At 34.3% G+C, this 13,438-nt stretch overlaps 1 protein-coding gene across 6 annotated transcripts in view; it reads right to left on the bottom strand.

The window, feature by feature from the left end:
- Diaph2 (diaphanous related formin 2) overlaps positions 1-13,438 on the bottom strand; it is a 773,854-nt gene that overhangs the window by 711,638 nt on the left and 48,778 nt on the right. For 4 of the 6 annotated variants that reach the window (XM_050126860.1, XM_050126858.1, XM_050126856.1 and 1 more), the window contains exons 2-3: positions 7,624-7,656; positions 4,819-4,995 (exon numbers count right to left, since the gene is read on the bottom strand). In XM_050126860.1, coding sequence (XP_049982817.1) covers positions 4,819-4,995; positions 7,624-7,656 — 210 coding nt within the window. Of the gene's footprint in view, positions 1-4,818; positions 4,996-7,623; positions 7,657-12,992; positions 13,084-13,438 lie in introns of those variants that run through there. The other 2 variants (XM_050126861.1, XM_050126859.1) reach the window with 2 other exon arrangements.

The following is a 13,438-nucleotide window of genomic DNA, read 5'->3' as shown; positions in this document are numbered from 1 at the left end:
CTCTCTCTCTCTCTCTCTCTCTCTCTCTCTCTCTTCCCCCTCCTCCTCCTCCTCTTCCCTCTCCTCTTCCTTCTGCTCTCCCCCCCTCAAAATAGTGCCTAGGATATTGAAACCCTTGAACTCTGATGAATTCTTCAAACTATGAGAATGTGCTGATGTCAGAAAAACAACGACTGATAATTCAGAAGAGGAAACTGGGTTTTCACATTTTCTTTACATCTTCATGTGCTTTTTTTTTCTGAGCCCCCTGGGGAGATTCAAAAAAACTATATCCCACTACGGCAGCCAATCCACTGCTATCCTAAAATGAAGGAAGCCATGCTCACCTGTCTCTTTTACTGAGCTCTGTTTCCTGAGGGTAAGGGGAGGTGCTCCATTTATTCCTAAACCTGAAGCCCATAGCATACTATTTAGCACACAGTACAGATCAACTAATAATTGCTAAAACATACTCATAATAAATAGGAAAAACTCCCCCTTTAAAAAGGGTAGTATTTTAGAGGCATTTCCATATGCAGACCTAAAAAAGAAACAGTGGGTTCTATGTCCTACTAGTACATCAATTTGCAAACCTAGTTCTTTAATTTCTCCTCCTTCAATACCCGTCTTCCTTCCATTTTCCTTATGAACCTTTTGTGATACTAATAATGACAAAACAGTAAGCTGATCCAAATCCAGATTAGTTTTGACATCTGTTTACTGAGTACATGTTCCTACTCCTTTACATGTTTTCCATACAGTTCTTCACAATAAAATAAAATGTATAGCATGTTCTAAACTATGGAATAAGGATATAGGAAATTTAAATGTAACTGGTGGAAATTGGGCTGTCTGAAAAATTTCTTTGAATCTAATCATTCCTGACAACTACTCCATGACTTTTTTTTATATACATATAAAGTCCTAGTTTACCAATAATGTATTTTATAGTAACTTAACTGTTAATTAAAATTGCTTATGCTGAGAGCACTCAAAGGTCCTCAGTCAAGCTAACCAACTTTTAAAGACCTGGTACTGAGTGAGGGGGAAAAAAATCCCTTAATAGCAGTCAAGGGAACACAATATGCTTGGGTTAAATTAGAGCACCTGGTGTCCAGAGGCAACTCTTCTGTGTAAATTAATAAAGGGAAAAGGGAAAAGAACAAGATTAAAAGCTCCAGTGTGACCTGTGTGAATTCTAACAGGTGGATACAAAACTGATAATTAAGGACTTATTACATATAACTATGCCATCATTAAATTAGGCCAAAGATGCAAAATACATCAATGAAATATAGAAAAATAGTGTTTTACAAAGAGTGTGTGCTCTATGAAAGAGTTACCTAAAAATTTCATATGTAAGACTTTTAAATCTGTCAGTAATAGCCACTGGTACTATTATTTAGTCTATGCTTACTAAATCAAATATTCAAATATCTTTTATGTTGAAAGGTACTTAGTGATGCACAGAGTAGTGTGAGAGTCAAGAAAACATTTAAAGTAAAAGTGAGCCACCTACCTTCTTCTTTTAACACAGGGTAGATAGAGTCTTAGTATGTAGCCCTGTTGGCTGACCTATAATTTTCTAGAAAGCCCAGTCTCACCTCATATTGGCCTTCCGACTGCTACAATTAAAGTCATATACTACCAGACCAATTAACTGTTTTTGATAACTGGCCCCTCTCATTTAAGAATTTTCATTCACTTCAAAATAAATCAAGTAGGTTTTCTGGGGAGATATTATTGAATAATTAATAATAAAATAGCTAATACTTTTTTAAATGTCCTATTCTGCTGTAATTTTAAACTTAGTCTTCTACCAACTGTGACAATGAGAAATGCTATTGGTCCATTTGATCCTCAAGCAATAAGAGTATCAATTATCAGAATGAGATAGCATAAATTTGAATATTGATTTTTATTGTTTTTCCACCATAAGTTTTATGAAAACATGCCATTTCCAAAAAAAGTTAAATGATACAGTGCAATAAAAATTATAAATTAATCCATTTGTTGTCAAGCAACTAACAGAAAGGAAGTGTGTGAAAGGTGCTAATACACTTGGGGTATGGAACCCTAAAATCCAAACACCACATCTATATACAGTTGCATAGTAGTTCTGTAGACTCCAAACCCTGAGTAACAGAAACAGTCAAATATCGGTAATATGAAAAGACTCTAACCAGATCATCTTAGTAGAAATAAGAATATTTTTGTTTACATTATTTGTAAGGAGGACACCCACAAGGAGTGAAGAAAACAAAGAAATTTCATATCTGAAAACATACTTCTGTATTTCAGAAAAAGTAACTCCAGTGTCTTCTCCTAATCAACTACAATGACAACACCTTAAAAGCTTTCTATTATAAGACTGCTGGCCTTTGATGAGGTTCTGTAAAGGGCAACTACTGATAAGGTGGTGTAAACTGTAGGAACTGCTCCACCTCAGACTCTTTATCTCACACCCTATGTATCTCCTCAATAAATATGCACAGAAAACATATTGGTTTTATATATAGCTTTATTGAAATAGTAAATATATGTGTCACCAAAATTCCATTGCTTTAGATTTATTATGTACCTAAGTGTATGTATCAGTTTGTCCACTTAATAGCTTTAGCAAGTTACTGAACCAACTTTCTCAGTCTCTCTCTCTCTGAAGCTCCATTTCCTTATTTGAAAATGAGATCAATTAGTAAAGTAAACACCTGGCAGAACAGTCAGAAGAATCAACTGAAATAATGCAAGTAAAGTAATTTCATGCCTGGCCCATGACCATATAGTAACAAAAAATAATGCTGATTCTGAAAACAACATGTTCATTCTAAGACAATATTGGTCAAGCTAAAAACAGAATACAAAGACGGTACAAGAAAATGTCTCTAAAAGAATAGATATAATTTTTTAAAACTCTCTCATTTATCTTGTTTGTTAACTTTTAATTAAAGCATGTTTTTCACAAAGGTTATTCCTGATACATTTATACTATTATTTTAAAGTAGTGTGTTTAGTTTATAAATGATATTCACACACATATCAGTGTTTCTGTTTTCCTGTTATCAGTGATTAAGACAGCGAAACAGGGTAGTAAACTGATAAGAAATGTTGGCAACTGAACAATGATCAGGGTTTACCTAGTAAAGGAAAAAAATGTTACAAATGTTTATAAGACATATTCACTATAAAGATATGTACTCACTGAATAAATTCACTTACATTTATTTGCTATTTATAAGTTTTTTAATCAAAATAGAACTGTATTTATTGTGTGAAACACACATTATTCAGTGACTCAATATAGCTCATTAACATATACTATTTCAAATAATTGTGTGCTGAGAGTACTTTTTACATTTGCATTTATTTTCAATACAATGTAGTATTAATTATAGTCATTATCTTATATAATAGATTTCTGTAACTTTTTTAGATGGATTAAGATAGGATGTCTCTATGTAATACAGGTTAGCTTCTTAACCATGATCCTCCTCCTTCAACCTCTATAGCACTGATATGGAAACAAGAAGACTCACTGTGTTGATGATGGGAATTTAAATTAGCACTGTCATTATAGAAAAGAATATACTTATCATTAAAATGGTAAATAGCATAACACCACTGGATATAAAGACATTTTGTTGTTAATATACACGTATCTAATATTTTTTTCTTTTTTTATTGTTTATTTATTTATTATGTATACAATATTCTGTGTGTATGCCTGCAGGCCAGCAGAGGGCACCAGACCCCATTACAGATGGTTGTGAGCCATCATGGTTGCTGGGAATTGAACTCAGGACCTTTGGAAGAGCAGGCAATGCTCTTAACCTCTGAGCCATCTCTCCAGCCCCAGTATATAATATTTTTATGTAGATGACATTATCAATGTTACAAAAGTACTAGCTAAACTGATCAGCAACTTAAAGCTAGAAACATTAAGTTTGAGTGAAAGAGAGAAGACTGAAAAAGCCAAAGTGTTACTAGCATAACAATAACAAAGAATGTTCCTGGGTTTGTTATTGTCATCGTTTTGGGCTATTAAGATAGGACTATGGAATAGAAAACAAGAACAATTGAGTGACTGAGAAATATTAATAATTTAAGATGAAATAGGGCTTGTATAACAAAGGCAGGCAAGCTACAAATGTTATTGCATTCTTCATACGAAATGTATGTTGATGTGTAAGATGAGTGCTAAATTAACAAATCATGTTTGGGAATCTCTAAAAGAGTTCTGGTCAAGCTAACCAATGTGAGATGGCCCAATGCTTCATTTATCCCTTTTCCAGTCATAAAGAGTGGAATAATCCAAATATTATATTCATTATTTTAGAAATAATTTAGACCACACAAAAAAAAGAAACACCCTACAAAATGTAAATTGTATGACTGTTGCTAATATGAGAAAATAGAATGAATTAATTCCTTGGTTCCAATTAGCATTTTGTTGTTTATTTTATACTCTGCCTTCTCAACTGTATTTCCTATACTCAACAGACCTTGTAGACTTGGGCGCACTTTGCTTTGGGCCAACAAGCACAGGAATAAGTTAATTGAAAAATTCATTTGGATTGCCACAAACTACAAAATACTAGAAAACAAAAAGAAATAAATCTGTCCCTGATTTTAGACCCTTTGGCTAGAAAAGATAGGCATTCTAGAAAATAAATAAACAAGCAAATCCAGATATTCTTAGAAAAACTTCTGTTTTGTCAATAAGAGTTGGTTCTGTCCTTTATATGACATAAACAGTCCACCACTAGCATCCCTATTAAAAATGCAGTGCTATTCTAGACACACATAGTCTAAAATGACAATGAAATTAGAGGTCAAGCTCACCATCATTTTCTCAAAGAGGTCCAGAACTTCCTTTTCAGACAAATTCTGAAATCGTTCATCATATAATGGCTGAGCCGCTGGAAACTCACTCATCACAGCTTGAGAATCAATAGGATGTTGAATAAGAGGTTTTTCTTTTTTGACGGTAGATTTTCTGAAACTTGTAATTCGGTCACGCTGCAAACAGAAATAAATAAATAAATAAATGAATGAATGAATGAATGAATGAATGAATAAATAAATATAAATAAAAGCCCTAAGAAAAAGATCAGGAGCCAGGAACATGAAGAATGGAAGCATCAAAATGGCACTTAGTATAATATATATTATTATTGTCTCTTGACAAAACACTACTGTAAGCAGCAAGCTCCAGTTAGAGATTGAACTATTTTGCAGCCTTGAAGTTGTTATTAAGCTTCAGAAGTCTGGGGGTGAAAAAAACATGCCTCAAAAGTAAAACGTAGCCACTTGTCATTTCTGTTTTGCACAGGAAGTAAGTGAATAGACACTTTGAATCAAAATCTTGTGGTGGTTGTTTCTGGGAGAATGGGTCTTTAGTGCCAACTTCATGCTATGGAAAGAGAAAAAGAAAACAGCTACTCACGGCAACTAAAAGAAAAGTTTGGGGTAATGGTTTTCTTCTGCACAAGGCAAAACCTGTAATAAGTGTACATGAATACCTGTCAGTGTAGCAGTTAACTCAACTGAATAGCATGGAGTCTGAAGACAGACACATAGAGTTCAATTCCAAAATGGGAAAAAAAAAAAAAGTATCTCTGAATCAGTTGTTGGGAAATCACTTTCTCTCTGTTTCCTCTGTACATTACAGGGTCACTGAGAGAACCAAATACAATTGTTGTGTGTTGATGCTATTAGTTACTGTTATTGCTGTACTCCTCAACTTTTACCCTCCCTAATATTTGGCACCATTAGAAAGTGAATGAAAGCTAAAACACTTAGTCCATTTGTTGAAAATGTAAACAGAAATATCTTCCTCATCCAAATATTATTCTGCTAAACTCACGACTTTATGGGTATTTCTTTTAAACCACTGATACCATGTACAATCTCTAACAATTAGCTTGCTCTTTCATATCAGATGAGTCAAGGACTTTGGCTACACGTCAACAGACCATTTGATTTAAAAACCACCAAATATTTGACATTAAACATTAGTAGTACTCATAAAACTGAAGGCAAATCAGTTTTATTCTGGTGTCTGTTAGGAAGCACATGCAATACCATCAGGTCACATTAAGCAAGCAGACATGTTAGCAATGAGGACAGTGGATGTGCACTGCCATGTTACCACAGTCTTTTCAAATAACCTTAAGAATACAAATACATAGTAGATATTACTACAGTTTAGGTAAAATTTTGTAGACCTCTAAGAGAACATATTCTTTTTTTTATTGATTGAAATAATGTTTTTAACCATAATGTACACTTTGAAGAAACCAGTTTTAAGCAGCTTAGTTAGGATTACAAAAATTATTTGAGTATATGGTTGCTTACAGAGAGATTATAGAAACCACGACACTTTAGAGCTGAAAAGAAAATTGAAATAGCATCTAAACCAACTCCCTCAATTCACAGAACAGGCTGACTCACTTAAACACATGAGTCCCTGGTTCTGACATCAGTTTTCACATTACAATTATTTCTGTAAAATTATTTAAGCTGCATTATTAAACTTTCTTTTAATTCTTTGAGGGCAGTGAAGTTGGTTTAGAAAGGTAGTATCTTTACACAACTCAAGAAAAACAATTTTAGTAATCCCAAATAAACTGAGTCAACTGTTACTGAAAGATATGGTGGACATGAAAGCATTGAAATATGCAATTATCCATTAAGTTAACATATCTCTTCTCCATTCACTTCATATCACTTAAAAATAGCCATACAATCCAAGCTTTTTATACTGAGTGTCAGCATTACTAACATGTAGATTTGATATTTCTACACCCTTCATTTTAATGCAAAAAAATGCCTTTTTATTTCAGCTATATTTTGGTAAAAAAGATGAAATCAAGCTGCATACTTTCATCTTCTAAGAGCAGTAACATTATTTTACATTTTTGTAGATAAGTAACTTGCAAAAAAACTGTGTAAAATACTAGTCAATAAAGTTTATGTATAAAGAATGCATTTCATTACTAACTTATAACTTTTAATAAGAATTACTACTGTAGTCTGAGCTTGAAAATAAATAAGCTTTTGAAATTCAATAACACATATCTGATTAAGATAATGAACTTAATTTCTTTTTCATTTGGAAATATTTTCCTCTACTACCATTATTTAATGTATTCACAATTTATTTAAATATCAAAAGAGAAAATGTCCATGTTTTCTTGGGTCCACATTTATTGCATCAAACTTTAAAATGTTGTTTTGTTATATATTACAATGATAAAAATATAATTTAGTTGGGATATGACCCAACTGTTTATGTAAGTTTGGGGCAGTGTTTCTTTTTATTGAGGAAGGGTGAGGCACTACATAGCCCTGGCTAACCTGTAACTCCCTATGTACACCAGGCTGACGTCCAATTTGCAATAATCCTCCTTCAGCATCTGGAGTGCTAGAATCACAGGTATGCACCACAGTGCCTGGCTACTATTGTTTATGTTAATATGTGAAAAAGGAAAAATTACTCTATTGGTATTTATTCTATTTTGTTCTATTTTCTAAACATCTGGTCACTTTATGCATTGCATATATAAATGTTTTAATGTCCACTCTTGTAAGTGAAAATGTAACATGCATAAGCAATGCAATAACATGCTGCTCACACCACCTTACCACATCATCTGCCAAAGTTTTTATTTGAATGTTCTATTAAAACCAAAAGAAAACAAACAAAATACCAGTCAGAAAAAAGAAATTCATAGATCGAACAACAGTTATCTGAAGGAATTGGATGATTGTCATCTTTTACCAGATTATAGTTCCAAAAAAAATTTACAAAGTTCAACATTCAAATAATACAAGCATTACAAAATGAAATATATATATGTATATATATATTACAAAATAAGGCTTGGTTATAAACAATTCAGTGAGCCTCAGGATCCAAAAGGTATTTCAAAATCTTACAAAAGCATACAAACAGTATGAATTCTAGATCTCACTATATAAGTTCAGCCATACATCACTTCATGACAATGATATGCTTCAAGAAGTGCACAGTAAGTGACTACATCATTAGGTAAACATCACAGAGCATACTCAAGAAAACCAGGATGTCATTAGATGATACACTATTACAGGATCCCCATCATATGTGCATACCCATCTCTGATTCAGACTCTCATGTAACACATGACAGTACACTGAAATGTCATTTATGACATATTTAAGATAGAACCATTCCACAATGGTTAGAATTTAAATTTAGCTCTTCTGACTTGTTTCATAATCTTGTTCCTTACAGAAGCTGAATAAAGTATATTTAACATGATCATGGATGTTGGCATGTGTTTTTACTAAGTAAATACAGTGTTTTCATCCAGAGAATTCCATTGTGAGTTTTCAGTAAGTCAAAACTGCTTGGTCTCAAAATGTCAGGAAATTTCCTACAATGACTACTATCCTCCCTGTGCTATTAAAAGATAACCCTTCCCTAGAACAGTTGTAGCAAATGTACTAGTGCATACAAAGATCTTTTCTATACTTTGAATTCTTTGATTTCCTCAGGAATTTAAACTTCTAATCCCTGTATTAAATCATCACAAACCACAACCAATCTTTATTACCTTAGAAAAAGAATAGAGGGGCTTGCAAGATGGCTTAGTAGGTAAAGTGCTCACTGAACAAATGTGAAAACCTAAGGTTGAAACCAACATTAAGCCAGGTGCAGTCCTGTGCATCTATAATCCCAGGACTTTGACAATAAAATGAGAGGCAGTGGCAGGACAGCTAGTGGGCCAACTAACTATGTAGCAAGGAACAACAAAGAGGCCCTGTCTCAAACAAGGTAAAGAGGTGAGGACCCAGAAACGCCCAATGTTGTCCTGTGACCGCCATTCAGCCATGTACATGCTCTGGAACACATGTATACACACACTCCATACACACACAGACACAGGCATGTGCCCATATACATACACATATGTATGTGCCCACACACATATATACACACATACATGTATATGCTCCCCTACATACGCAAATGAATCATACACAAACACAAAAGATAAAATGGGGATTATTTATGTCAAAACTAAAGAAATATTTAAACGATTAATTCACCTTAGAACTTTCTCCACCAACTGTTTTCTCTTGAGTTTCTGTGGTGGGTTACAGAAAACTTTCATGCACGGTAATGGACTTGATTTCTGCTAAAGCACAATTACAGACCTAAAGTGACCCTGCTAACATCTGACATGAGCCTGTCCACCTGGGTTTTTGAGATAGATTACATAACTCTTTAAGCAACTTCTGCTTTCCCTTTCTTCTCCTTCGGGGTTATAAAGCTATGATTGGAAACATCTATATCTCTAAAGCAAGAATATAAGTTAGGAGAAAAATGATTTATTTTAGTCAAATTCCGTAAGTTAAGGTACATGTATGTCACAAATGCTTCAAATCTGTATCTCAACTGAACACATGTTGACAATTTAATCAGTGAAGACAAACAGAAGAAAAATAGAAATGCTAGTTATCTTTTCACTTGGCTTTACAGGAAGAGTCTGGAATCTTCTAACAATTCTCTATTTTCGAAGTAGCATTCTTTTTGTTCACAAGCCACATAATGTGAACAGTTAGAGTTCAGTGGAATTTAAGATAATCTTAGCAAAAGTTCTCATTTTACAAGTAAGAGTGTATCATTTATGCTAATGGTACCACTGCATTCCATTTGTCTATGCTTAAGACTTCTACAATACGTCAGTATTCATTTCCAATAAATAGCCTAAAGACTAACTGTTCGGTAACCCACACATACACACACACACACACACACACACACACACACACATGATGGAGGAAGGACATTGGTTAATTATAATAAAGAAACTGCCTTGGCCCATTTTATTGGTTAGAACATAGGTGGGTGGAGTAAACAGAAGAGGATGCTGGGAAAAAGAAGCTGAGTCAAGGAGTCACCATGATTCTCCCACTCCAGACAGACGCAGGTTAAGATCCTGCCTGGTAAGCCACCTCGTGGGCTACACAGAATATTAGAAATGGGTTAGAACAATATGTAAGAGCTAGCCAATAAGAAACTGGAACTAGCCGGGCCAGGCAGTGTTTAAAAAAATACAGTTTCCGCGTAATTATTTCGGGGCATAACCTAGCCATGCGGGCAGCCGGGTGCCGGGGACGCAGCCCCGCTGCTCCTAATTCAACACACACACACACACACACACACACACACACACACACACCACCACCACCACCACCACCACACCAAAGCTCTACCTCAAGCCACCACCAGCTCTTACCCAGATTTTCTTAGCAACCTCCTATTTTGTCTCCCTTATTCTAGCTTTGTTCTCTTACAGTGAGTTTTAAAAGGGACAAAGTAACACTGTGAAAACCAAATCCATGTCACTCCCCTACTCAAACCTGCAATGACTCTATTTTCCCTTCCAGTGCAACTCAGATTCATTACAATGACTACAAGACCCTGACCTCATTTCTTACTGCTTCCCCTCCATTCAACTAGCTCCATTCACACCAACCACCTCACTGCTCCCAAGAAAAGCAATCACCCACAGGAACCCACTCTTCCCTCTGCCTGAAACATTCATTTCTGTTATCTGTACCACTTGTTCCTTAATCCCCTAGCAATGTTTTTTCTCAGTAAGGCTTACTCTGAAAATACTGTTCTAGTAATAATGTGGGCCTAATCCCCATACTCCTGATTTTATTTCCTTCTTCAAGTAAAATTTAATATGCTCATCTATAATCTATTGTTCTTGTATGGTGGCTTTTCTTTATTTTCTCTAGTGCTGGGGATGTAATCTGTGGCCTTGTACATGTTAAGCAATCACTCTTCCACTGAGCTATAGCCCCAACCATTTACATCTGTTCTATTTCCTATAATATGGGCTATATAAGGATAGGAATTTTTCTGTCTGGTTTTGGGCTGTGTGTCTGATGCCAAAAACAATGCTTGGTACACTACAACACAATAATGATTATGAATGGCTCTCATATTCCCTTTCATAAATATTTAATGCCTCATGGTACTGTAAGGACTAATAACCCAAAGGCATTCAAGCTCTGTATGACTTGGCCCCAGGCCACCTTGTACTTCTTCCCTCTTGACCCTTGTACTACATAAAACAAAAACTGAAACCTACTGCATGTCATACGATGTCCTGTTTATACCTTTGCAGATCCCTTGACCTGGAATGTCCATTTTAGGTATATTTCTATTTCTAGTACCTCTTAAATTTAAAATTTGACTATTGACAAACAAAATGTGGAACTCTGGTTGAAAATAAAACTTGATCATGTCTGAGCTCTATTTTATTCTTTAAGAATTTTTCCCTAATACTTATTTTCAAGAATGATACAGCACCCCAAGGCACAAAGCAAACTATATGCATGTAAAAAATTATCCCAATTACTTATGATAGAGAGCCATAAAACACTCTGCTATCTTGATTTATAATTTTTTTCCACTATGGAACATATATTCTATATAAATGTGAACATTTACTATAATTTGGCTATTTCCTAATACATTGCTCTCACTAAAATGTTTTCAGGACCTAGAGAAATGGCTCAGCAGTTTAGAGTACATACTACTCTTGTAGAAGATCCAAGTTCAGTACCCAGCTCCTACATCAGGTGACTCATAACCACTATAACTCCAGCTTCAGAAGACCCAACACCTTTTCTGACCCTGCAGGCACCTGTACATTACATTAGACATTCACACAAACACATACATAATATGCACATAAAAATTTTAAAAAATATTTATAATTTTATGCCACAAATACCATATTTCATATTTCTTTAAAATTGTTTGAGAGAAAAAAAATGGCCATGGTATGCTGAAAAGGAAAATCTTTAGCAGTTTAGAGACTGAGTTTCAGAAACTGATTTGTGGACACTGTATACTAGAAATGTACTAAAAATAATAATATAAGTCACAATTAAATGACCATCAATAGAAAATAAATACTTTCTGCCACATGAATGAATGTCAGTGAAAATGAAATGTACAAAAGCAATCCATTACAGTAACAAAATGGCACCAAAGAGGCAGTTCAAAACTGTAATTAGCTGCTTTGCGGCAAGATTAAATCACTCACATTCATATGAACTGATCTTTAAAACATATTTCAAAATTTCTGCATTAAAGTACACTTTCATACAACTGAGCATGGCAGTGTACACCTTTAATCCCAGAAACTTCAATCTGGGATTAATTAACCCCAGCCTTTAATCTACCTCATTCTGGGGAGGCAGAAGCAGGTGGATCTCTGAGGTTAAGGCAAGCCTGATCTACATAGCAAAGTTCTAGGACAGCCAGAGCTACACAAAGAAACCCTGTCTGCATTATAGTGCAAGGGTTGAGCATTCACCAAGCATGCATGAGAAACCATGAGTTAGGCCCTCAGAACAGAAAAACAGTGTTTTAAAATGAATAGATAAACATCATTTCATTTCTAATTAAACAGTGTTTTAAAATGAATAGATAAACATCATTTCATTTCTAAATGCTCTTTAAGGAAAAGTTCTCAAATATTTTCTGAATTTTATTTATATAGATGTAAATATCTTTCCCTCAAACCACATGGAAGTAAACATGGCTCTTATTCTTTGTACACACTATATAAATATACATATACATGGACTCAACGAAAAAAAACCAAAGATAAAAGTGACCCCCAAAATTGGAATCACAGCCTTGAATTAAAAGCACTGATTAAAGTCATTTTGGTAAGTTTTTATTATGCAAATCTAATGATAATGGTCATTACAGTGGGGGCATATTACATCAATAAGTATAGTGACCATATATTTTCATTAAATTCAACTCTGAAGAAGCAATCAAACTATGCATTAGTCAAGCAATCAGAGTTTATTAAACTTCATTTATGATGAGCTATATTAAATATAACAGTGCAGTATTATATAGTATTACCTAATTATAAAAGTATTGCTCTAGAATCTCAACCCCTTAAGAATAAGAGAACTGGTGGACTTACATATAAACTCTAATGCAGAAGTTCTGATTGCAATGCAGAAGATCATTATTGCAAGAAAATTAAGTTTTAATTTTCTCAATCAGGCAGAAGTTAACAAAAGCAGCAAGATATAAAGAGTCAACTCTCTCATGGCTAATGTTACATGGAAATACAATGCTTTATAAACATTGTGCAATTAGTGTAGCACCACAGAAATTGGGCAACTAAATTGGATGTAATTCAAAAGTCTTGTCAACTCAAAAACTCAATCACTGTATTTGACAACTTTCTTCTCCTTTAAAGAAAATCAATAGGTTGGCCATTACAACAAAGATGAATGGTCAATTATTCACCCAGCTTTAAGGATCTTGCTCCCCAACAGACCAGGGCAATGGGACACAGAAAGACACATTCAGATCAATAAAACAAATATTTGGGCATCTACTATATAGGTTCCAGTTTAGTTA

The sequence above is a fragment of the Alexandromys fortis genome, unplaced genomic scaffold (assembly GCF_014885135.2).
Source record: "Alexandromys fortis isolate MF-2015 unplaced genomic scaffold, M_Fortis_MF-2015_v1.1 scaffold_180, whole genome shotgun sequence".
Lineage (NCBI taxonomy): Eukaryota > Metazoa > Chordata > Mammalia > Rodentia > Cricetidae > Alexandromys > Alexandromys fortis.
This window is presented reverse-complemented; position numbering and strand designations above follow the sequence as displayed.